This window comes from Hyperoodon ampullatus (assembly GCF_949752795.1).
Source record: "Hyperoodon ampullatus genome assembly, chromosome: 15".
In the NCBI taxonomy this organism is placed as follows: domain Eukaryota; kingdom Metazoa; phylum Chordata; class Mammalia; order Artiodactyla; family Ziphiidae; genus Hyperoodon; species Hyperoodon ampullatus.
Window position 1 is genome coordinate 6,014,471 of NC_136928.1, and position 27,697 is coordinate 6,042,167.

Genomic DNA, 27,697 nt, shown 5'->3' on the forward strand with positions numbered 1-27,697 from the left:
TTTTATGGGAGTATAGTTGATTTACAATGTTGTGTTGGTTTCAGGTATACAACAAAGTGAATCAGTTATACATAATAAAAAAAAAAAAGAAATAATGCCATTTTTAAATTGTATTTTGGTTCCTGAGCTGTAGCCACTTGAGTACAAGCTCATCATTATGAGCCTTATGCTGCCAGGTTACATTTGCCATTGACTCATCTACTGAATTTGCAAATCACTGCAATGTTTGGACACAGTACTATAGGTACTGTCATTTTCTCCTTTTTTCTGTTGAGTGAGGTTTTCCATTTTATTTTTCTCTGTCCTTTTCAAAAACTCATGGTGAAAAGTGTCTACAATCTTGTCATCTCATCTGTCAGCAGAATTTACCAACTTGCTGTAACTGTTCCTTGACACATTCCAGAAGAGTGAGAAATGAACAGAGATTCTTGTCTCTGTCCACAATGAAAACGCCACCAGTTATGTGAACCAGGGTTTACCCACCCCACCCATGCCTGAGTTAATAAAGCATAGGAACAAAACCTCTTTCTTTTAATATTCCTATGAAAGAATATTGAACATCTGTAGATGGCTGAGTAAATATTAATAAGGTTGATGTGAGAGAGAAGGAAAACAAGAGGGATATGCTAAAGCTTGGAAAATTACTAAGCATAATATGATATTGGCACCAAGGACCCCATTTTATGCCTGTCTGACCAATCTCAAGACTTCATCAATAACCACACCTGGTTAATTACACTGAGGTAGCCAAAGAAACCAGCAAAATTAATTAAAATATGCCCTTTTAGATGGGGAATGAACAACGGCATCATTAGTGCTGCCTGTGATCTGTTCCTTCCTTTTGAAAGACAGAGCCCTGGGAGGTGGTGCTCCTATGTGCCAAGAGGCAGGTTGTGGGTGACCATCAGCTTTCTGGCTAAAGACAATTGAGCAGAGAATGTCACACTAATGCACTCTTTTCCCTTCCTGCACCGTCTTTGCTTGTGTTTATCCTCTTAGAATTAATATGGCATGGTAGTTTCGAGTACATGAGTCAAACTGCCTGCCCTAGAAGACTCTGAACAAGGTATATCCTCTCACATCTCAGTTTCCTTATGTGTAAAATGGAGAAGATAGTGTCTACATCATAGGACTGTCAAGAAAACTGTGTGAGTTAGTGTATATAAAGCACTTAGAAAAGTGATAGGCATATGGAAAACACTTAAAGCATGTTATCCATTACTATTGTATAGGCACAGAGGCCACAGCTCCCAGTTAGCCACGTGATCACAAGGGTGAACAACCAATCTGCTTACAATCATTCTGTACCCAGAAAATCATTCTGTTTTTCACTTTCAGTAGAGTATTCAATAAATGACATGAGGTAGTCAACAATTTATTATAAAAGAGGCTTTGTGTTAGACGATTTTGCACAAGTGTAGGCTAATGTAAGTGTTCTGAGTATGTTTAATGTAAGTTAGGCTAAGCTATGATATTCTGTAGGTTAATGTATTGAATGCATTTTTGACATGATATTTTCAACTTACAGTGGGTTTATTGGGACTTAACCCCATTGTAAGTTGAGGGAGATCTGTATGCTGATTTTTCTCTTTTCCTCTGTATTTTTAGACCCCAGAAGAACTAGAGGATGATTCAGACTTTGAACAGGAAGATTATGATGTACGTAGCCGGACAAGTGTTCAGACAGAGGATGACCAGCTCATTGCAGGGCAGAGTGCACGGGTGAGTGGACATACAAGACTTTGGTTTGGTGCACAGGGGCTGTGTTCACCAAATTTGTTTGAGTAAATTTCTGATTTCCAGGGACCTGGAATCCAAGAGACTCATGGCTCAGAAGTCTGTGCCTCATCTGGGGTTGTTAATAGCAATTCACATTTTACACATTGGAAGTAACCACCACTGATTCTGATTCCTTCTAACTCCATTCTCTCTCCATAACTCAAAACATAGCAGCCACATTACAGCAAAACTTATGTGTATGGTGGATTTGTTGGGGGTTGGGGATCATGATTAGATGATTCAGTGACCAGGGGATACAGGAATGCTCAGATCTTACTTTGGCACAGACTCCATGGTTCTGCTTGAAGTCTCCAAGCTTCTTAACCACACAAAAGAAACAACAAATGGAGAATTAGAGTACTACTTTGTTATTTGTTGACCTATTGTTGCTCCATACTCTGGCCTAGGGTCTCTGATAAACAATACCACATATTTTGAAATTTGTTCAAGGCCAGCAGAGTAGAGAGAGAACGTTTCTCCCCCAATACCTATCTATGGCCAGGGCAGTAGCCCCAGATCTGTCTACCATGTGATTGAAAAAGAAATTACAGAGACATACGAGAAACGTACCAGCTTAAGGTGTGGAGCAAGAAGCAACAGAAAGATCACTACTCTGGCTGACATTTGAACACCCTCGAACACTCTGTGACATTTGTGGAGCAAGAAGCAACAGAAAGATCACCACCCTGGCTGACATTTGAACACCCTCGAACACTCTGTGACACTGTCCACCAACACAAGTCTTCCAAAGAAGATTCTGGAATCTGACCAATCTTATTAGCTGGAGCTCCTTGAGGGTAAGATGCTGGTAATCAAGGCAGGTGACAGGAGATAAAATTCCTAGGGATTGCAAGAGGGCGAGATTCTCCTCCCTTTAAAGGCTCAGTTTCCATAGGGCAAAAATAATCAAAGTATAGTATAACTGAGAATTAGATATTCTAATTTTCTTTGTTAAGTTTCACTTAAAAGAAAATGAATAGGAAGCATGACAAAGAGATGGTAATTTAGCATAGGGTTAAGAAACCCTAGAAAGTTCACAATGGCTTAGGAATTGCAAAAGAAGAGTAGGAAATAGCCAATCAAAGGTTAAAATAAAGAGAACTCAGACTAAGCTTTATGTTGAGTCAAGAAAGTCTTTGTACTTAAAATCTTATTTCTCCTGATACTCTCATCCAACAACTAAATGATACAGAAGATGTATATGGACATTGATAGGGGTAATGTGAGAGTAAAAGCCAGAACATTGATGATGCATTGGCTTTGATTTCAGACAGACTTGGTTTTGAATTGTGAAGAGTAGAGTGGGGACTATGCTGTTACATGCTGCTTAATTTCTCAGAGCTTCAGTCCTATCATCTGTAAAATGTAAATAATATACTTGTTTGATAAGATTCTTCTGAAGTTCTAATTACATAATATATTAAAATAATGAGCAAAATACATGACATATATTAAGTGCTCAATAAGGGATGACTTGTCATCCTTTGGCAGAGAAATCTCTTCTAATCACAGGCTGGTGACAGTAGAAAAGTGCACAAAAGAGTATGAAGCTCCCTACTTTAAAAAATACCTTGTAGACTCGATTTACTCCCCCTAAAATGTTGAAAACAGGGAAGCTAATTAAGCTGAGAGTCCTCTGAGCCTATGCTGGCATAACGCTAAACTAATGCATTAGTCAAGTCAATTCATCTTCAAAATTAACTAAAACCATCAATTTTATGTCAATGACAAAGGGCAAGTTTGAGTAATTCACCCAAATATTAATCAATTCAAAGTCAATTTAATTGACTGACTGAAACTTAGTGTTGATACAGCCCAAGTATCCATTGGCTTGTTTTCTCAAAGACTAAGGCATATTGTACAACCCTTATCTTATAATCTTTTAACTACCATCTTGTCAAAACGGCATGATTAGCCTCATTTTTTACAAGGAAGAATACAGTCCCATTATACTTCCATTACATTAGACATCAAGTCTGTTATGATGGGTGGAAACAAAAGTCAGATGGCACCTCTCTACATCATTTATTATTTCTTCACCCAGTGGGTGAAAAGACAATAATAGTCTTTTTCAAAAGGTTTTTCAGCATGAGTGATGAACATGGGCCAGGATAATAAGAACAAAGTACCCCTGTAATCCAGCACTTGCTGATTTGTCTTTGTGATTTATCATGAGGTCTGTGTGAGTAACTTGCAGCAGACAGCATTAGTTATTGAGTCAGCCTATTTAAGCCTATAATTACATGATGCCAAATCAGAGACATAGAATTATGGCTGTAAATTGGAAATAAGAGGGTGCACTGAATTGCTGAGATGACAGATGGTCGAACTTTTGACCAGAGAAGTGTGTTAACTTGGTCGAAATTGTGAAGGAGGCAAAAGTTGTCTCTGACAGAGGCAGTTGCTCTTTCCAGCATCCTGCTCTCCCCTGTTACTTTGTATTCTCATTCAGAGAAATTCTTCTCTGAAAATGGTAAATTAATCTAAGAGGAGGTTATGGTGGGAGAAAAGAATTTAGTACCCACTCTAACATTGCTCTCAAATTCTGAAATTAGAGTGAATATTTGTTTCCTTTATGTGTTCCTGTCTGCTGCTTGTCTACAATACTTTATGAGAGAGAGAGAGAGAGAGAGAGAGAGAGAGAGAGAGAGAGAGAGAGAGAGAGAATGAATGAGAACAATCATACCCTGATCTGATGAAATATAGAAATGATCAGGCCCTTTGTTCCTAAACATGACATCTTATAAACTCTTTCCTCACAAGCTGACATAGTTAAAATGGATCAGCCACAACTCTTGGGCATTTAACCTTCATGATAAAATATATTGTTTGGAGTCACACAAACCTGATTTTAAATATGAACTTGGCCAAGCTGTGCGGCTTTGGGGTAACTTTCTTAACCTGTCCCTGCCTCATCTCCTTGTGTGTGTGTGTGTGTGTGTGTGTGTGTGTGTGTGTGTGTATACAGCATCCTACTTCATAATGTCATTAGGAGAAATGCATGATGAAATGTATCACGGGTTATTACATAATGTTAAGTTTAATGAAGAAGAAGATGATGATGCTTGTAACACAAGGTAGTCATTCATTAGAAAGCTGACCAGTACTTTAACCTGAAAGAGCTAGATAATTCAGACCATCGTGAAAGTTTTTACTTGAATTAATGAGACAACAACCTCAATTTTCCAATTCACTTCACAGCCTGAGACAGGTAAAAGTCACCCACTCTTTAATTACTTATACTTATTATCCTGCTTTAAAACCAAGTGAGTAGAAATGGGCACATTAAATTTTAACCTTTTAAATCATTATGTATAAACAGTTATGTACTTAAAGCCTTAAAATGTTAGACTCTGTGTTTAAGAAACTAACATATCAGTTTGGAGGTCCATAGACTTGAAAAGTCATTTTTCATCTTGGGATTGGAAAAATAATCTTTTTGAGATTGGAAAAAATCTCCTTGAGATTTAGATTGAAGAAAAAGATTCTGGGCTGAGTGGTTGTTGGCTTGTGTCAGTGATTTGCACTTTCATTTAATAAATAAAGTTTAAAACAATCACAAAAGAATGGTTGGATGTTCAAAGGAAAGACAAGGAGCATGGAAAAGGGTGGTTAAAAAACATTGTGAATTCAAGTCTCTGATGCCACTGACTTGGGGCCCCAGACCAACAATCTGGACAGCTGTGCTTAACTACACAGAAAGCAGCCAAAAATCTCAAACCGCCCCAGGTGATCACATGACACAAACAGAAAAGCTGATTTGTTGTCTTTCCCTTTGGCCATGAAAATCATTTTTCTTATGTTTCCTTAGTTTGAGGGAATGAACAATTGCATGTCATATATTTTGTATTCAACTTGATTTGAATGTAGCCAGCCTCTAATTTTTTTTTTTTTTCCTAGCTAGGACGGCTTTAATGTGTTAACATTTCAAACTGCTGAGTTACATTCATAAGACCTAATTAAAACTCATGTGTTGAATTTTAATTTGATTAACTTGCAAATTTCACAGTTTGTGATCTACTGTTTATAGATAACCTTTCTTAAAATTTCAGTCTCAGAAAAGGTCAATTATGAATTTTTAAAAGCTAAGAGCATTTTAATAATATTTAGGAAACAACTTTACTTCATTGATAGCTACATAAGCAGAAGCAAATATAATGACTCTTACACACAAATCACACACCATTAAATGCATTATGCGGGCAGAGCACCCCTAGAGTCAAAATAACATCTTCTTATAAAAATCTGCTTTAAGGAGCCAGTTTTTCTTCAGAATTGTGCCCTTAGAAAACGTATGTCAGTTCTATTAACTTCTCTCAAACTATGTTGATGCAGTGAGTGGAAAAATGGGTAAGCAGTCAATCAAGAGATATGTACTTAGCTTCTACACTGCAGGATGCTGGGGACCCTACCCTCAGGAAGCTCAAAGAGAAGTCAGAGGTAGGGCATTACTTGAAATTAGAGAGTTAGAGCAAGGGAGTTAACATTAAAATGCTAAACTGCACAATGTGAAATGCAAGTGATACAGTTGATAGACACGTGTACACCCTTTAATGCACAAATTAACCCTTTTGGGACAATGACAGGTTTATTGCTAGAATCTGGAGATTGAATGTAGAGTATGGAGATCTGTCAGGTAGTTTTATAGATTCTTTTACAGAGAAGCAGCTAATGGATGCTTTAAATGATGCTGGTTAGGACTTGTGAGGTTTAAGTAAAACATGATTATCAATTTTGTATGAGGAGGACAAATGAATCTAAGACAGCATTAGAACATCAGACAGGGATGCTTCAGGAAACTTCTGCAAATCCAAACCTATCTCAAAGGTATTGGAATAGGTAGCTGCCTTGCAGTTAGTATGATATTGCATATGTGAGTTTATAACAAGCTCTTTTGTATATTAGCTATCTTTAAAAGTACTGTAAAATATTTTTCAAATATTAGTATTTTAATACTTTAACTATTGTATTTGCACCAGTCTGGCTTTTAAAATATGGATTGTAATTTTTGTATACACACGCACACATGTATTGATTTACATAAGTATATACATACATCATACACACACACTCACATGCTATTTGTATAAGGTCACACACACACATGTTTGGGATTTCATAGACATGGCTGTCTATTAGTAAGATATAGCATCTGGGAAGCTGCTGGTTCAAGGACACTTTATGCAAATCAGACAAAGGCACCCCTTTACCCTGGGCAGATGAAGGCTTGTCTAGGATGCTCAGCCTGGTGGACAGAGCCTAGAGTTTTAGTGACCTTTGCCCCACTGGGCTGGGACCATTGGGCAGTGTCTAACCCGCATGGTCCTGCATGGTGATCCCATTGTGCACAATGGTTAAGTATGGTGTTAGCTGACCTGGGTTTGAATCCTATTCTTATAGCTCATTAGTTGTGTAATATTCATAATTTAATTAACTTCCCTGGATCTTGGTATCATCATTAATAAAACAAGGGTAATAATAGTATTAATCTTGTAGAATAATTAAGTAGATTAAATTTTTAACATTCATAAACCTTTTAGTACTGGACCCAGTATACATGCCTGTATTCAAGGAATCATGTCAATATTCTATTTATAGAGAGTCACATAGTCTCTGAGCCCATCCCTTCTCTTTGATGACAACTAAGTAATAAGCTAGAGGAGCAGCTAGAAGAAAACTCATACAGAAATAATGATAATATAATGTTAACAATAATCCCACACGTGCTTACTTTCATTTTACATTTATTATTTCATTTTCTGTCCACCATAACATTCTGAGGTAATTGTTTACTATTCTTATATTATAGAACGTTAAGGATGTGATCCAGTAGCAATGAGGCCTTAACCCAAGTCAGTTACAGAGCCAGGTTGAGCCCAGTTTTTCTGAGCTTATATCCACTGATATTTCTATTAGATACCAGCTACCTACCTCTCCCTTGAACAATTCACTCACATTGGGAGGAAGTTTACAATATAGAAAGAAGGTTTTTTTGTGCTATTTATTTGTCCTTTGCAACAGCTGTCGGTACCCTAAATCATGCTCTTCTGGAGAATACGTGCATCCCAGAATGAGAGGGATATCAGTGCTGACACACTGATCCATGTGGTCCTTTCAGTGAAGCAGGTTGTAAATGGTTCTTTGAGGACGCAGTGAGGTGAAGTCAAACATTTCATTCAGTGCCTGTTACATAAATAGTGTCTAACAAATACAGTTGATTCTCTTTATTCACGGCCCTTATGTTCTATAAAGTCACCATGAACGCTTAATTGACAACTATGGAATCATTGCTCCTAGGGGAAATACAGGGTTAGATTCCTGAGAGCTGCTAGTCTTAATATTTCCTTCAACCCATCAATATGTAATCTTGTTTAATGAGTGTTTCTGTTTAGATACCTTATTAGATAGTTTTGGTTCATGAACATTGAGTTCACAGCTGGGAGCAGTAAAACTCATGCCTGAACGAAGTTCATCTAATACATGTATTTTCTCCATTAGGCACATCGCAGCCTTTTTGTGTTTAGAGACACAAGACAACATTTCAGCACTAGGATTGGGGGCCAAGTTAGACAGCAATACCATCAATAAAAAGTGCAAATATGTGGAAAATGTGGTACTAAATAGATTGCAGAAAGGACGCTTCTTTATGGTATGAGTGCTGAAACAAGAAAGCAGAGAATCCCTTTTTCAGCCTCATCTGGGAACATGGTTGTCAATGACTCAAAATTTTGGCAGCTCTGCATATGTCTGTGAATGTCTGAAAGCACCACAAATATTGATTTGGGGGTTTCACATAGATTTTAGCGAGTAGGCAAATTTGCAAATAAAACAAATCTGTGAATAGTGAGAATCAACTGTAGTTTTTGCTTTTCTACATTCCCTTACCTAACAACTATTGAAAATCAACCTTTGCTTCTTAATCCTAAATTTTATCCCATCACAGCTTCCCTGTACATACTCATAGGCTGTGCAAGGAGCCATGTTCGACCCAGGATTCCCATAGAGGAGGACTGGGAATAGGTTATGCCATCCCTGATGTGCCCTGCATAAGGGATTTTTGTTTGGCATCTAACCATTAATGGCTTCATTAACACTCACAGGACATCTCCCCACCTGACTTGGGATGCTCAGATATTCTTTAAAATTCTTTTCCTTCCCAGCAACAGAGGCCTGTTTTCTTTTTTCTGAACAGATTTCAGTGTTGAAAGAGGTGAATTCTTTCATCTGGTAAAAGTTTCCCAAGACCAAATATAAAAATAGTCAGGAATAGATTCTTTTGAACAAACATATGTCATCACAGCGACAAAGAAGTTCTGTTACTGTCAATATGCACGTACCTTTGGATCTCTTATTTTTTTTTATGTGGGAACAGGGACAGGGAATGTGGGGACCTTACAAGTCTGTGCCTTTGCATTCTTGGGGCTGGAGTAAAAGTACTTTCCAGAATGGTGAGGGAGCCTATCATCCTTGTCAGGGTCTGGCTTTGCCATTAACTAGAGGCAGAGTCAACCTCCTGTCTGTGCTTCTTTGTCACCAATAGTCACACTTTTTCTGTAACCCACACAGGCCATCATGGCACAACTACCGCAAGAGGAGAAGGCAAAAATAGCTGAGCAGGTGGAGATATTCCACCAAGAGAAAAGCAAGCTGGATGCTGAAGTGGCCAAATGGGACGACAGTGGCAATGATATCATTGTGCTGGCCAAGCAGATGTGTATGATCATGATGGAAATGACAGACTTCACAAGGTGAGGCCTGGAGACAGGAAGATGAAGATTTTCTCATTAAAAATAACAGAAGCATAACAGTGTGTATTAGCATGTGAAAAGCCTGCTGAAAAATTAAAAGACTACATCAAAGCAAGGTAGTGGTATTATAAAATTTACATGTGTAAGTCAAAATGATCTGGACCTGGTTCTTAGCAGATAGGTATTTTTGATCAAAAAGAACAGATTCATTTCTGTAATTATTATTGTTTTAATTATCCATCCTAAGTCAGTCATAAAATCAAACCCCTGGGGCTTGGGTGACTCATTTTTAGTCTATGCTGTTTTGCAGTGTGTTTAAGTATTATTCTGAAGATAAGGTGTATGATTTGCTAATACCCCTTTGGAAAAATCTCTCTCCCTCTCTCTTTCTCTCTCTCTCTCTCTCTCTCTCTATATATATATATATATATGTGTGTGTGTGTGTGTGTGTGTGTGCGCGCATGTAGACATGTAATATGGTTTAATGCTAGCTCATGATTTAGCATTAATCTCAGCTCATATTTTATCCTTACACACAAAGAATCAGGTTCAACTCTCTGATTCTGTAATTTTGACAGGGAAATTAAACATTGTATAAGTTTTAGATCCTTTTGCTCTGAGCAGTGCTTTTAATAAATCAAGATACCGTCAGAATTTTGTCAGGAGCCTTTTCCTCATCAGGGGTCATTGCTGTTTCTGCCGTTGCATTTTTCGTTTCCTCTTTAAAGGAAGATGACATTTCTGCCCCTCCTACCACCCAAAGGGCAGACAAAGGGAGAGCAAAGCTCAATGAAATATCTCTGGGTTTTTAGTCCAAATACCAGGTGATTTGGGACCTGTCTCATTCTGTCTTTACTCATTTGTAAAATGGGAAGATAATACTCTTCTTATCAACTTTCACAGGAGAGTTTTAAAATCCAAAGAGGTAATGAAGTTATAAATTATGCTGCCATATGAATGAAATCTATCATTTTTCTGTAGATTTCTTTTTCTGAGAAACACAGACACACACAGACACATGAGCAAAGATGTTTTAATGATTCAACATGGTATTTGTTATTAAAGTTATATAAGATGTGTGGCAATGTGAAGACACTAACTTATGGGTGACAATTTTTTAAGTGATTGTTGAGTGTTTTAATAAGAAAAGCCTACAATTAATTATAGGTTATAATAAAATATGGCACATCTCTGCCTTTTTCCCTTTACCTTTTGCCTCTGGCCAATATGTACTAATGACACCGCTTGGTCCTTTCTCCAAATATTTATAAATTGTTTTTGACTTTAGTGGAATGACTTTAAACTTATGAGGGTGACCTTCGAGATTTTAAATGTCATTGTATTCATTAGAAGTTCAAATTTGTACATTTGGCTGGTCTTTGTTGGTTTCACAGATTTATTTCACACAAAAAATAATAGTAGGATAACTCAGTCTAAGCCATTATTTAAGTCTGAATTTCCTACAAATCAGACTATCATGGCAGCCCACAGTCATTGCTTTTCAAGGCCTGTGATGACTTAATTTGCTTGCTTTCAACACTGTATTCATACTTTATCTGATGGATATTATACAATCCATTAATAACATCACTTGAACAAATAATCTCATTAATTTAAAGTGAATTATGAATCAAGTCATGTTGCTAGTTTAGATGAGGAAGACATTTTATAATGCTCTAGATTATATATAACTGTGTCAAAGAAGAGAGATATACTTGAGAGCGTCTTGTTAGCTGACGTTAAATAAGACAGACTTTCTGTCAGTCAAAGTATAGTTTTAAAAGTGAAAAGAGGACCACTTCAGTTCCTGAGGGATTTTGTATAATCATTTTATGCTTATTTGAATAATGAAATGTCTAGAGTGCTACTGGTTATCATTTTTTCCCACTGCCTGATGAGTAGTTTTGTGCCCCTTTGTGAGGGCAAAGGGAGGATACAGTTAATAACTAGAGAAACAGGAGAGAGTGTGAACTGGAAATGGAGCACAGGAAGCTGAGGTTTTGCTGCTGCCCCCAGCTGCCATGCAAAGAGGTAGCTAATTTGAGCCTTTGTGCCTCTCACATAAGTTCACTGCACTTGACCCTATGCATTATTAGCCTCGCATTTTCCACTTTAAGAAGGAATAAGTTCAGCTCTATACCTCTAATGGCTCTTATGTTTTATGTTCCCTTATTTAAAGGAAAGGATATAACTGAGTAGGACTTGAAACTTGACTACTCTCTTCAGATCTTACGTTTAAAGGGTGTTTGGGTACAAGAAAAAAAAACAACCTTGCATTTATTATTTTGTTGTTTTATTCTTATCAGTAGCTAATTCATTAATTTGATTCAGTAATCTCAATGATATCCACTCCATTATTATTAAAATTGGAGAGGTTCTGCCTCATTATTTGTGTAATAACTTCTTCATGGCAGATAAAACTTATTATGCCTCATGTCTGTTTCCTGTTCCGTTCTTGACTTCCAAGAACGGAACAGGAAACAGTTCATCATCTCATGGTGATGGCAGAAATGCTGTCCTGCATAAGGTGAATCCATACCTCTCATGTCACTTTCAGAAAGAAATAGCATGGGCCAGTCTTGTATCCCAATAACAGAAGGTGTGCAGATGGCAGCAGTTCAGGAAAGAAAACCAAGTTTAGTTGTACAGCAAGGGACAAAGCTGTCTCTTGAGATCAACTGTAAGTTCTGATCTTGAAAGGAACTGGGTTCAGGCTAAAACAAAAAGCTTTCAGGGGCTTCCCTGGTGGCGCAGTGGTTGTGAGTCTGCCTGCCGATGCAGGGGACGCGGGTTCGTGCCTCAGTCTGGGAAGATCCCACATGCTGCGGAGCGGCTGGCCCCGTGAGCCATGGCCACTGAGCCTGCGCGTCCGGATCCTGTGCTCTGCAACGGGAGAAGCCACAACAGTGAGAGGCCTGCGTATCGCAAAATAAATAAATAAATAAATAAATAAGCTTTCAGGGTACAATCTACTGCTACAGTAAAAAATCATATAATCAGCCTGCTATTCCCAAATTTCATTCCTGCCTTGGTATGGACACTCAGGGCTTCAGCCCAAGTGACAGCTTGACTGGTCTTTCAGTTCCAATTCTTGACTCTTGTCAGTTCATGCCATGCCATATCTGGCCATTAAAGGACATCCATCCAGCTCCCTTTGCACCAAAACTTTCTTTCCTCTTTTCATAGAATAATATAAAAATATTGAGTTTGCTATCCAAGGCCTACCTTTACTGACCCTTAGATTCCTTCTCAATTTTGTGCATATTTGTATTTCTACTTCAAGACCATCATATAAATGTTACTTCCTTGAATAATTCAACTTATGGTCCTACACTCTCACCTGATTTATCTTTAATCCCCAGATTAATACAACTTTTCCACTGCACTGTCTTTAGACTGCTTCAGCTAATTGGTGAAAGTGGTATTTCCCAACTGTGTTTTATGGACTGTAGTTCTGAAAAGGGGCTTCTGTGATTCAGTACATTTACAAATATACTCCTTACTTACTATATCTCATTACTGGAGAGTCACATCATATATTGATCTGTTAGAGGTACTGAGAAAACTATAGTAAATAAATGTTTTTAATTTGGATTAACTCAGAATTTAAGAATTCTGGGTACTGAGTACATTGACTCAGAATGCACTCACACATTGATTTTTCTCATTAATACCTATTACCTTTTCATGAAATAAATATGAATTAGTTGTTAAATTGTGGATAGCAGTAATGTAGTAATAGCTTTCCATGATTCTCTCTCTTTTTTTTTTTTTTTTTTTTGAAGTGACCATTTCCTGGGAAAGCTTCCAAATATTGACCCTTGTATAAGAATCACCTATTAGCAAAAGAGAGAAGGTTACATGAACCTATACAATAGAGCCAATTCTATGGCTTGATATTTTTCCAAGAAAACTAAAAACATGTTCCAAATGGAACAATAAGATGGCTTGTGTCTTTAAGGTCACAAGATTCCTCAAAGCACCTTTAAAAATGCCCAAAGTAGAGAACCTGATTAAGTTAGGGAAAGGCAAAGGGTATAAACCATCACTTTGAGACTAGGAATTACAGCCAATGGAACTAGTCCCTTTGTCCATACTGCCTTCCACTAATAGGCAGACTCAGACTTCTGATCTTTTCTGGGCAACATCCCTGGCAACACCATTCTCCTTTCTGTCTCTATGAATTTGACTACTCGAGTATCTCATATAAGTGAAAACATACAGCATTTTTCTTTTTGTGACTGGCATATTTCACTTAGTGTAATGTTTCCAAGGTTCATCCATATTGTACATGTCAGACTTTCGTTCCTTCTTAAGGCTAAATAATATTTCAATGAAAGTATATATCATATTTTGTTTATCCATTCATCTATTCTTGGACACTTGGATTGTGAATAATATTGCTATGAACATGGGTGTACAAATATCTCTTTGAGACCCTGCTTTCAATTCTTTGAATATATACCCAGGAGTGGAATTGCTGGATCACATGGTAGTTCTATGTTTAATTTTTTGAGGAACCACTGTACTGTTTTACATAGCAGCTGCACCATTTTACATTCCCATCAACAGTGCACAAAGGTTCCAACTCCTTCCCATCCTCTCCAAGACTTATTTTCTGTTTTTGTTTGTTTTTATAGTGACTATCTTAATGAGTGTGAGATGGTATCTCTGTGATTTTGATTTACATTTTCCTAATAATTAGTGGTGTTGAACATCTTTTCATGTGCTGATTAGCCATTGTATTCTTCTTTGGAGAAATGTATATTCAGGCCTTTTGCCCATTTTTTAATCAGGCTGACTAATTTTTAGTGTTGAGTTCTAGGAGTTTTTCTATATTCTGGATATCAACCCCTTGTCAGATATAGGATTTGCAAATATTTTCTCTGATTCTGTGGGTTGCCTTTTTATTCTGTTGATTGTGTCCTTCAATGCACAGAAGTTTTAAAAAATTTAATATAGTCAAATGTGTCTATTTTTGTTGTTGTTGTTGCCTGTTTTATTGGTGTCACATGCGAGAAATCATTGCCAAATCCAAGGTCACAAAGTTTTTCCCTTGACTTTTCTTGTAAGATATGTATCGATTAGCTCTCATGATCCACTTCCAGTTGATTTTTGTATATGGTATAAGATAAAGGTCCTGCTTCATTCTTTTGCATGTAGATATCAATTTTCCCAACATCATTTGTTGAAAACACTGTCCTTTTCCTGTTGTATGGTCTTGACAACCTTGTCAAAGATCTGCTAGGCTTTCTATTCTGTTCCATTATTTTATACATCTGTCTTTATGCCAGTACTACACTATTTTGATTACTGTAGCTTTGTAGTAAGGCCCCCAACTTTGTTCTTTTTTAAGATTGTTTTGGCTATTTGGGGTGCCTTGACAATCCATATGAATTTTAAGATAGATTTTTCTACTTTGGTAAAATTGCTACAGGGTTTTTGATAGGGATTACATTGATTGCTTTGTGTAGTATTGATATCTTAATAACATTAGGTCTTCTAATCCATGTACATGAGGTGTCTTTCCATTTATTTGTGTCTTTATTCATTCACCCATTGATGGACACTTAGGTTGCTTCCATATATTGAGTATTGTAAATAATGCTACAATGAACATAGGGGTGCTTATATTTTTTTAAATTAGTGTTTTCATTTTCTTCAGATAAATACCCAGTAGTGGAATTGCTGAATCATATGGCAGTTCTATTTTTATTTTTATTTTATTTTATTTATTTTTTTTTTGCGGTATGCGAGCCTCTCACTGTTGTGGCCTCTCCCGTTGTGGAGCTCTGGATGCTCAGGCTCAGTGGCCATGGCTCATGGGCCAAGCCACTCCGCGGCATGTGGGATCTTCCAGGACCAGGGCACGAACCCATGTCCCCTGCATCGGCAGGCAGACTCCCAACCACTGCACCACCAGGGAAGCCCTATTTTTAATTTTTTGAGGAAACTCCATATTGTTTTCCATAGTGGCTGCAGCAATTTACATTTCCTCCAATAGTGCACGTGTTCCCTTTTCTCCACATCCTTGCCAACATCTGTTATTTGTTGTCTTTTTGATATAAGCCATCCTGACAGGTGTGAGGTGATATCTTATTGTGGTTTGGGTTTGCAGTTCCCTGATGGTTAGTAATGTCGAGTACCTTTTCATGTACCTGTTGGCCATCTGTATGTCTTCTTTGGAGTCTATTCAGGCCCTCTGCCTGTCTTTAAATTGGATTATTTGCTTTTTTGCTATTGATTGATTTCTTTATATATTTTGGATATTAACCCCGTATCAGATCTATGATTTGCAAATATTTTCTCCCATTCAGTAGGGTGCTTTTCATTTTGTTGATGGTTTCCTTTGTTGTGCCGAATCTTAAATAAATAATTTGTATTAGGTGCTTCTGATGGTATCAGTATTATGTTACTTAATGAAACTGTTTTTGAAGTCTTTCTTCTTTTCCTATATTCTGGAAGAATTTAAATTGCATTGAGCTTATCTTCTTTTTAAAGCAGTGGTCCCTAACCTTTTGGCACCAGGGACCAGTTTCTTGGAAGACAATTTTTCCACAGAAGATGGGGTAGGGGGCAGGGAGCTTGCTTTTCTGCCTGCCCACCACTCACCTCCTGCTGTGTGGCCCAGGGGTTGGGGAGCCCTGTTTTAGAGGTTTAGTAAATTCCTCTGAGAAACCATCTGGATTTACTGATTTTTTGACCAGCTTTCTCTCTGGCAGCCTTACTTATTTCTTTCATGGAAATCAGACTCTTTAGATTTTTCATAGTCTACTTTCTAGCCAGTGTTGGTAAATTATATTTTCCTAGAAAGTCATTTCATCCAAGTTCTCAAATTTCTTTACATGTATTTGAGGAAACTAGTATAATACTTCAAATTTTCTGTTTTTTAAGATAATTTAAATCTTACCTTTTTTTACTTTAGAATATCTTTCTCCTATTTTTTTCTTGATAGCAAGCTAAGTATATTTTCTATATCAGTTTTGCCTTCTTATTTTTTTGGAATCAATTTATTTATTTTCTGTGTTCTATTATTTTCTAACTCATAAATCTCTTTTCCTTATTTTTTTAATTTTATTTTTTATTGAAGTATAGTTGATTTACAATGTTGTGCCTATCTCTGCTGTACAGCAAAATGACTCTGTAATAGAGACATTCTTTTTTAATATTCTTTTCCATTATGGTTTATCACAGGGTATTGAATATAGTTCCTTGTGCTATACAGTAGGACCTTGTTGTTTATTCATCCTATATGTAATCATTTACATATGCTAATCTCACACTCGAAGTCCTCCCCTCCCCCACCCCCCTCCTCCTTGGCAACCACAGGCTGTTCTCTATGTCTGTGAATCTGTTTCTGTTTTGTGGATAGGTTCATCTGTGCCATATTTTAGATTCCACATGTTAGTGATTTTTATTAGTTTCTTCCTACTTTCTAAATTCTTGAGTCAGATGATTTTTTTTATTTCTTGCATATTAATAACTGTAGTTATGGCTATTTGTGTTTCTCTGAGATTACTACTTTAACTATCTCATCAGAATATAGCAAAAATAGTGCTAAACTGTGATTAGGAACACAGAGTTTGCAGTCCTTTTTCTCTCTCCTTATCACTCTCTGCATTATCATCTTGGGCAGGTCACTTAGCCTCCTCTTTGTGTTTCAGCTTTCTCAGTTAGAAAATGAGGAAATATTTGATGATCCCCAAATTTCTACATTGCTCTCTAGTTTCATGTAATACATCCCTGTCATCAACTTGTGATTCCAACATTTGAATTGAGTCTGCAATGTGAACTCTAAAGTCTCAAAATTTTAAATACAATATAATAGTGAGTCTATGTACTGTAGTCTCTGGTGTAATCACAAAAGACATGCTTCTAAACATGCTTTGGCTGCAATATGGGAGTCTGAGCCTCAAACAAATTCAAGTCTCTATAAATGTTCTTTACTAACTTAGCACATTTTTTTAGAGTCAATGAACTGTTGAAAGTTATCATGAAAGGTTCATGAGAAAGCATTTCCTCAAGTCCTTTGAAATTCTTGGAGCAAACAAACACCAAGATTGTTAGTAATGAAAAATCAAGCATAGTGCAGACTTTTGTGAATGGGTTAAGATGAAGGCAAAAGGTAACAACAAATATTTTGTCAGACTAAGTTTGCAGAAAAGATTTTCTAAGGTTTGGAAGTTACAGAGAAATAAATAATAATGAGAGTAACATTAAATATTAACAGATTCTGCATCTAACCTTTGCTTTAAAAATATAAACCAAAAACAAAATAAATGTTTATTTAGAGATAATTTTTAAAAAATAATGTGAGAGAATGGGAGCCCAATTGTCACAGATTCTTTAATTCATCCATTTTATATCAAACTCACATGTAAAATCTCTGTCCATATTTAAAAAATCTATACAACAACTGAAAAAAGGTCAGTGTCTTTTGTGGAAGAGTTAATGTTACCACAACAAAATGAAATATCTTGTTTTGAATTTCCCTATGTACAGGTTTAAGCACTGACATGAACACAATATATTTTACTTTTACCTACTAACACTGAAAATGCCAGAGGCAAAATTAAGAGGGAAACAAAATGACCTTCATTTACATTTATTTTCTAGAGTCATTTTAAGTCTTCCTTTTTGTAAAACGTTATTATATAACAATGGCAATCATTGCCCAGTCTCTATGCATTCTAAATAAATCACTTCTGAGTGTTTTTTCTCTATATTTCACCACATGTCTTAACTATAGGTTTATAATTTTGTAGGCCTAAAAAATGCATTGATTTTTAGTTGCATATAAGGAGACCAGTAACAATGCTAAAAATATAAGGATGAATGTGTTTAGTCTATTATTTTATTTACCTCTCAAGAAAAGTGAAGAAAAATCATATCATATGCAACATTTTGTTTAAAGATTTATGATGCAGCATAATTTCCTTTTCCTTTCTAATAAATATTTAAAAGACAAGTAATATTAAACAGTTCACTTAATTGAAAGCCTTATGTGAAAATATTGGGAAAGTGGTTCAGCATAAAGACATCTACTGCCACACAGTGTTCTGTGTGTCTTCCTTCGTAAGTCAGTCCCAGAAACATATAAACCAGCAAGAGGAAGAGCTCAGCAGATTTCTGAAATTCTGGCCAAACAGTTCCCAGTTATGGACAAGAGACAGTGGCTTGTTAAAGAGCCAAAGTGGACTTAAAAATATAATTAACATAATAATAGTGCTGAGCATGGTATGAAAGACAATGCATGTGCATTTATTTTGGCTAGCCTCTGATTTAAATTTAGAATTTATCACATGATTTGCATAAGCTTAGATGAGTTATTCACTTTATTTTTTTCTTCTCTAAAATGGGAATGATGATGCCTACTTGTTAGGGTTGTTATGAAGACAAATGTATATACAACAGCATAGACACATGGTAAGCATTTACATATTAAATTCCCATTGCTCTTGTGGTGATCACCTTTTTTAAGGGACCACTGTTTAAAATATATAGAAATGCATGTAAAGAATAAAATGGGAGCATGCACATCCAAATAGAGAAAAATATTCCCTAAAAATGAATGCAAGTAAAGTGAATTATTTACATGGAAATTGAAGTGAATCAAGAAAACATTAAAATTTCCTCTAACTTGGTCAGAGCCAAATCAAATACGAAAGCAGAGTCCTGAACAAACAATATGGTAGGTGTGTCTATTTCCTGTCATAAAGTGGATTTCTAATTATGTTGTGTCTGTTTTTTCAGAGGCAAAGGCCCGTTGAAAAATACATCTGATGTGATTAATGCCGCCAAGAAAATTGCCGAAGCAGGCTCTCGAATGGACAAATTAGCCCGAGCTGTGGCTGATCAGGTAATATAAGAGAGAAGAACAAGCACATGCTGAGTGGGGTCATTAACTAGCTCTTGCATTCTTTAATGAGTTTTATGCACTCTATAAAATGCCCCTGAAGAATGAATTGTAGAGAATCGCTACCATTTTACAAACTGCCCTCTAACTCTGTGGAGACCGAGTTGATGCCAAAGGTGGGTTCAGTTCAGGAGGGACTAGTAAATCCAATGATCAAAATTCCTTGAGAAAGAAGAGTACCCACTTTTTAAGAGACATAATCCCCAAGGAATCATGGATCCCGGCTGTCCTCATTCAGAAAGTCATATACATTGCACAAGGGGGAAGCAAAAGAAAGAACTTTACTTCTTGTTATAATTGATCTCACTGTAAAGATGCTCTCATAATAATTTATGACCTAGCATAAATGGGATGAGACCACATAGTCAAGAACATCCAGATTTCAGCTTTATTTTCATCCAGACTCAAAGGGCATCAGAGATTAACAAAATTCTCAATAGTATTTTTTATGCTTTTAGACTGAACTAAGATACACGTTAAAATAGTTATCAATCTGAATGTTGAGTGCTTGAGCTTATTTCCACACGTTTCATCTTATTTTGCTGAATTGGAACTCCAAAATCCTGTTCTAAATATGTCTTGTTGCAATAATGGGCTATTTCTTTTAAGGGTACTTTAGGCAATATACTTTTCCAGATAGCTGATGCTAATCTCTTTAAGCAACCAGTGGCTTACAGTTTGAACTGTTTTAAAAGGAAAATGTTTTAAAATATAAATTAAGATTCTGAAATAGAAAATATTATATAAACTGTTATTTACATGGAGAAAACATTATGTGCATGAATTTGCCTACTAGACTACAAAACATCATGCTCTCTGGAGACAATGAAAGATTTAGGATTGTTTCCTCCCCCTTAGTCTCCTAGGACCATCTAAGACCATGAGTTGCTTACTATAATTGTTCTCCCTCATTCCTTAATATGACTGTTTCTCTAAATCCTTGTTGTCTTCAGCATCCCCGATTTTAGAATCCTTCAAGTCAATACTAGATTTACTCATCTTCCAAAGTCTAAAAAGAAAAATACATGATTAAACTATTAGGATTACATTTAAAATAAGCCTACAGATTGTCTCACTTTAACTTTTTTTATACATATGATGGCTAATCTGAGGGAAGGTTTTTTGCTTTATTTTGAATTTTTGAGAAATACTCAATAGTAAAGTTAATTCATTTACATATTATTATAATTTGAGAATTTCCTGAAATTTGTAGGGATTGAAATTTGTAGCATTATTAAATTGCTAATTTCAGGACAATGCCAACTGCCAAGCTTCCTACAGTTTTCAGCATAGGTTGAGTTCCCTATGCTACAGTTTGCAGCATAGGTTGAGTTCCAGAAAGTTCATGTAAAAGAGAGGGGAGGGGGCTTCTCTGGTGGTGCAGTGGTTGAGAGTCCACCTGCCAATGCAGGGGACACGGGTTCGTGCCCTGGTCCAGGAAGATCCCACATGCCGCGGAGCGGCTGGGCCCATGAGCCATGGCTGCTGAGCCTGCACGTCCGGAGCCTGTGCTCCGCAATGGGAGAGGTCACAACAGTGAGAGTCCTGCATACAGCAAAATAAAAAAAAAAAAAAAAAAAGAGAGAGAGAGGGGAGGGACTTCCCTGGTGGTGCAATGGTTAAGAATCTGCCTTCCACTGCAGGAGATATGGGTTTGATCCTTGATCAGGGAACTAGATCCCACATGCATGCCACAACTAAGAGTTTGAATGCCACAACTAAGAGTTTGCATGCCACAGTTAAGGGGCCCACTGGCCTCAACTAAGGAGCACGTGTGTGGCAACTAAGACCCGGCACAACCAAAATAAAAATAAGTAATAATATTAATTAAAAAATAAGACAGGAGAGACAACGAACTTACTTGAAAATATTCATGCATACATGCAAACATACAGAAATGCACCAGCCAGGAAATAATGCTGCATTTTTTTCTGCAAATGTTGAGGGAATTTTTTGCAAAATGTTGGAATGAGTGGAATGACCAGAGATTGGCGGGTGGTTCTGAAACCAGGTTGTGTTTGGACAGACTCCTTCTTACGAGTGAAAGCGGATGGAGTTTGGATGGCCTTTCCATTATACTCTGAATCTCAGTGGCTGAAACTATTTCTCAATATGTTTAGGCTCCTTGAGCTCAATATTTTTTTTTATTGTGATTCTTATTTTTGATTTTGTAATTTTGGATCCTTATTTCCAACAATTATGCGACATGAAACATTGCCCCAAACAGTTTTGGTATCTGGAAAACACACCACACATGTACACACACAAATATCCCAGGATTCTAGATGTATTTTGAGATTGTGACAAAATATTAAAATGCTATTTAATGATGATGTAACAACAAAAAATAAATAGATGAAGTTAAACAAAACACTCTCTTTGTGGTATCCTTCTTATCATCAGTTGTGGAACAACTTACAATTTTTGCTAATGCTTTATCTGAATGGGGCATTTCTTTCTCAAATTCTGCACCCATTTCTGCTATTTCCATGGTATAAGAGTTATTTTCTTGGTCCATCATGCCTTTATGTGTGTTTTAAATACTTCAGTTTAAAAAATAGAATAGAATGAGGATTTCCAAAATGTCGATTGCTTGCCCTTATCTTGCTGGACAATATTTTTATGAAGATTTGAGATATGCACACAATATAAATTTTTTACAGACTGTTGCATTTGTAATTACTGTTCCATTGAGATAGAACTTCCATTTTAATTTGCTACAAGGTATTTGTATCAAAAGCCTTGTTAGCCCTCTAGGGAGATATCAGTTTAAAGTTAATTCCTTTCAGTATATGAGTCTCTGGAGTAGGATAAATATTACAGTATTAAGTACTTGTAGGAAGCTAAAAACAGTCTCTGTGGGATTCTTTCTTGATAAATGCAGTTAGTGAAAAAAATACCACAATGGTAAGTGTTATATATACAAAAGACCCCTTTGTCATTTACTAAATAAATGGCTATGTCAAATGACTGGCTTCACAGTATTAATAAAAGAATTCCCTTTCTTGAGTTTGAAGTAAACTTAGCTGGAGTCTTTCTCTCATACTCTTATTCTAAATAACATACTTCGGTTTGGGCTGTAGGTAGTCATTTCTTACAATGTTTCATCAAAGATCTGGTGATTATATGTCCTTTGCAAGTGTCAGATTGAGTCGGAACAGTAGAATGTCCTGGAGAATTTTAGGCTGAACTTTGGATAACAATAGAAATATATTTCAATTACTGGATAACCATTGGCATTGAAGCTTCAGAAATGCTTTAGGGAATCATGTAAATGTCTGTGGAAGTGTTCAACTCTGCTCAGTGTGTATTTGATGGACATCTACCCAATTACATTACAAAGAGAATTAAAAATCTATGGTCACCAGAATTTTTTTGAGAATTCAAAATCTTTGGTGCATCCTTTGAATGATCTTATTGTTACAATTATGAGCTTATTTCAATTGGCTTCAAATTCATTTCACTCAAATCTTTTTCTTTTACAGTGGTCTTGATCCTTCTCAGAGTCTCTTGTTTAAAGAAAGTTTATCATGTTGCTAAAATTTGGATAAATATGGAATTTCAAGAAGTGTAATAGAGTTCCTTTAGTGAATGATACCTGTCTTAGAAAGCCAAAAGAAACAAGTGCATTTTCCCCCAACTAACTGAATTGAAACTCTATCTTGTACTATGGCAGAGAGACTGCCACACAGGATGATTTCCTTCTAGCATCTGTTGCTTTGTTCTCTGTGTTAAAATAACTTTGCATGTAGTGAAATTTGAATGGGTCACTCAGGTAAAACCTATAGAATATTGTTTGCTTAGTAGTTTAGAAGATAATTGGTAAAATACTGATAAATGTATCCAGTAGTCCCAGTAAGACTTTCCAGGAGATCATCAATATTTTTTGTATAGAATTTATCAAAGTAGAGCTAACCATTCTAACCTATTGGCTGTGGCCTTCCTAAAATGCATTATAAAGAAGTTAAGTTGAATGGTTGTAATTAAGGTATATGACAGTGAAACCTTTTCTTCTCACAGCTTTTATATAGCAAGTATTAGAAACTGAAGAGTACTTACTAATTGAGATGACCTTTTTTTAATGTTTTATAGTGTCCCGATTCAGCATGTAAGCAGGATTTATTAGCCTACCTTCAACGTATTGCCTTGTATTGCCATCAACTTAATATCTGCAGCAAGGTGAAAGCCGAAGTACAGAATCTGGGAGGAGAGCTCATTGTGTCAGGGGTAAGCTGGGACCTGGGTTTCACAATTCAAGTTCCCACTGTTGTACTTCCAAGGCAAGCATTCTTGGCAACAGTACTGCTAAAAACACCAAACTACAGTGATTCATAGGGAGGTTTTTTTTTTTTAAAAATAAATGTTATCACCATTATTCCAGACCTTACAATAACTCACAAAGAACAGTTTGATTTTCCAATTACCCCATGTTTATACTAGCCTTGTAAAATCTCCATTCTTCACAAGAAAACTAATTTCATAGTCTGGAAACTCATTGCCAAGCTGTAACTATTATAATTATTTGGGGCTTTTGTATATTTACTCATTGTAAGTCTACTTCCCTCTGTTAGTCCTAGCAATTTTCATTCTCTGTTCAGGAGCAAGCCTGTCTATGTGAGGATAATGTTCACATGTTAGAGATGATGAAAACAATAGGAATTCATTCATCAGGTTCCAATGCATACTAGGTTATCAGTAACCCTTAAAAGCCAGAAAATGTTTGAATTTAACACAGGTTGATGTGCTGTTGCCAAAAACTAACATGGTTGTCAAACACTAACAATTATATATCCTTTGTTCAATCACTTCAGTGTTTCCCTTCTCATGAAAATATAAATATCTGGTCCATTTTAATCAAATGCAAAGAAACAAGAAGTTCAATGAATAGACGAATCATGATTTCTTGGCAAGATTTCCAAATGTATGTGTTGAGGTTCTTCACCTTGGCTTCTTTTCCTCCCTCAGTCCCTTTCTTTCAACACAAGGTGCCATCTATTATGAACTACTTGCAAATTCCAAACTGTGGCTCTGCTACCTTTAGTTCTTTTCCCAGTCAACCATGATGCTGCCATTTTAAGTGTGGCATTACCAGGAAGAGAGCATTATCAATATGGTGAATGCCTTGTGAAAATCAGATTGGTTATGAAGCTCAGTTCTTCCTCAAGCCATTTTCAGAAATTCAGCAGGTTGACCATTTGATAAAAATTATGTGGAAAAATCATTCTTGAACCCAAAGATTTCAGTTCCTATATTGTTTGGCTTGCAGAAAACATAGCTGGGAAAAGAGCTGATCTGGTTTGCATGGAGATGCCATTTGGAAAGCCTGTTCCATGCAGTCTCACCTAGAGCCCAGTAAATTGCTGTTTTGTGCCTCTTCCCAAAGCATAGTCACCTCTTTGCATTTCCAAAATGATCCTGCTTCAACATTCTTCAACAACCAAGAGCAATCTGTCTTGCAGTGTGTCCTTTCTGCCAAGTTGGTAATGACCAAGATTCTCTCTGCCAAGAAGTGATCAAAACATTGCATCTCCCTTGCTTCCTTTCTTATCTTCAGCCTCAATGGTATAGTTTCCCATACCATTCAGCTTTCATGTCCATCTATATATAGCACCTGTGGAACCTAGTGCTTTTTGTTTAGCTTGCCTTGTGTGCTTTCATTTGTTACTTTCCAAATCTTATTGTTTATATGGATGCACAGAGCATCTTTGTGGATCTCAGACTCCACAACCTCATCTAAGCAAGTTTTACTGGCAGAGTTACTCTCCATCATCCTCTCAGTACCCATTGTTCATCACTGCCTCCAGAGCTTCATTTCCATTGTCTTTTCCTCATTTAGATGTAGTCCAAACCATCACTGGCTTTTATCACTTGCACTGTTGGCATTTGCAGAGGTGTTTGAGATTGAGAACACCATCAAGAAGCCTGTTTCCTTCTTTGAGTCTTATTGGCAATGTTCATAAATCCTTGCATGGGAGAAGGCTTCTTTTAGAGGAATGTTATACAACTTTATAATAATTCTGAGTGAAACACATTATAAAGGTTTGCTTATGTTTCTCAGTTATGGGCCTGCTCTTGGTCTCTTCATGATTTTTTTCCAAGCTTGATTGTTATTTGGTGCCATAACTGCCTGTGTAGTCTGCTGTCTTTGCCACTTCTGCCTCCATCTTATTCTTCATCCTCCTTCACTGATGGCCAATGGAGAAAAAAAATCAATATGTTTATTTTGCAAAATAGCCATAAATGACTGCCTTCAAAGTTCTGAAAGAGTCAAGAATGTGAGACCCCATACACACAAACTTTTCAATGATTTTGCCAAGAAAGTGCACCCATGCTTTGAGCCCCATTTATTTTGTTGTCTGGCATGACAAAGTTGCTATATTTTTAAGGAGAAGCTCCTATAGTATAAAATGCAATAAAAATGAGAAATACTTGAATCTTCCTCCCTTTTTCCTTGTGTTGTTATGTACATGGGATTCAAAGCTGTGGCTTCTTCCCTGAAATATGCAAAAGCCTCCAGGAAGGTATATTTGTTAGAAGTCAAAGCTTCTACTAAAACAGAAGAGATTTGGGTAGATTGTTTCCATCTTGCTAAGGAAAATGATTTGGATTTCAAAACTGAGCACCATGTTTTTATAGTCTCATGCTGACATGATGAACTTATGTTAAACAAAATGCACATATACCATGTCAGCATGTATATGTTTTATGTGAGTCTGTGTGTTCCAACTGGGAAAGGCTTCTTCTGTTGTATTTGCCTTTGGCTTGGGACATAGCTCAGGAAATTTCAACAGGTCATGGGGACAGTGGATGCCAAAGCTCTTCACGAGTCATGGGAACTAGAGAAATAAAGCAAATAAAAAATATATGCCTACATATGCTCATTCACACAACTGCTGTATAAGAAGCACCATTAGTTTTCTGGCTGGCAATCAATTTTCTAAAGTCATTGGCTTAAACTTTTCTCAACAACGGAAAGGTGCCATTCTTATTAAATCTCAAAGTATAAGATGCATATTTGTGAGCCAATTCAGCTCCACCTGGTTGCTAAGCGGGTAATAGGAAAGGGAATTAAAAAACAAAAACAAAAACAAAACAAAGCAAAACAAAACAAAACAAAAAACAAATAGAGTAATATAAATGTTAGAGAGAAAGTGGAAGAAACTAAAGCCCAGACAATTAAAGAGTCTGATAGTTTATATACTGGCTTTATTTGCTTTTTAGTTTAGTGTTTAGTGTTTGGTAGTTTAATTTCTTAAGCTGGTTTACATGCTTTTAGGAAAAAGGACCATTAAAGGAAGAAAAGAAGAAAAAGAGGAAAGGATGGAGGATAGGAAGGAAAAAGCATGAAAGAAGGAAAAAGATAAAACAAAGGAAAGAGAAACTTAACCATAGCGTATTATAAATTAGTTTAGTGCAACTAATATCCATTAAAGATGACAGCGTTATATTCATCATGAGAGAAAATTTGAGCCACAATTTTTTCAGTATGGAGATATATTTTGAATACAAATAAGTTCCAATATCATGCTATGGAAATTACCTGTATATTTGATTATTGTGTTTTAATTAATTTTTATTCACTAAGTTTCAGAGGGGTTAATAGGTTCTTTTAATTTTAAAAATGGAGATATACACATGGAACTGGAGAAATGAAAACCATTTTATAACCTTTGATTATCTTTAGCTACCCAAAGATTTATACTTTGCACATTATTCTGAATGAGATTGGAAACACAGACACAGGGTTTTAGAACATAGAATGCTGAATATCAAGCATTCTGATAAAATGGAAATATTCGATGTACATTATTTTTTTAAGTTCAAATACAACAGGAGCCCCATTATAACAACAAAGCCAGAACACAGGAGCAATAACCCTGCTCTGGACAGGAATTTGATGTTCAGGTCAGAGATGGAGGGATGCTGATATAACTTATAGGTGACTCCCCATGAAAGCGTTACAAAGTTAATAGATTTTATTGCATATAAATGCCTTTTTCACACAAACAAAATATAGGAACAGAGTTTAGAGGTGAGGAATGTTAGTTCCCTTCGTCCTCAGGGTGATTGAATGGAGCCCTGACCTATTCCTGAGGGACTGAGTAATTTGCCCTAATGTGCACTTTTGTTCTTTGTCTTTTAATCTCTCCTTTCCAAATTTGAATTTGTCTCAATTGGGTTATGGAGAGGTTTGACAAGGTGAACAAGTATAATGTGCAACACAAGTAGGATTTGAATTGGTAAAGAGAATATT

At 36.4% G+C, this 27,697-nt stretch overlaps 1 protein-coding gene across 4 annotated transcripts in view; it reads left to right on the forward strand.

Moving 5' to 3' along the window:
* CTNNA2 (catenin alpha 2) overlaps positions 1-27,697 on the forward strand; it is a gene marked incomplete at both ends in the record, with an annotated part of 1,045,594 nt that overhangs the window by 972,310 nt on the left and 45,587 nt on the right. For 3 of the 4 annotated variants that reach the window (XM_079721197.1, XM_079721198.1, XM_079721200.1), the window contains 4 exons: positions 1,609-1,722; positions 9,346-9,527; positions 19,281-19,386; positions 23,536-23,670. In XM_079721197.1, the coding sequence (XP_079577323.1) occupies positions 1,609-1,722; positions 9,346-9,527; positions 19,281-19,386; positions 23,536-23,670 (537 nt within the window). The remainder of the gene's footprint in view (positions 1-1,608; positions 1,723-9,345; positions 9,528-19,280; positions 19,387-23,535; positions 23,671-27,697) is intronic. The other variant, XM_079721199.1, reaches the window with a different exon arrangement.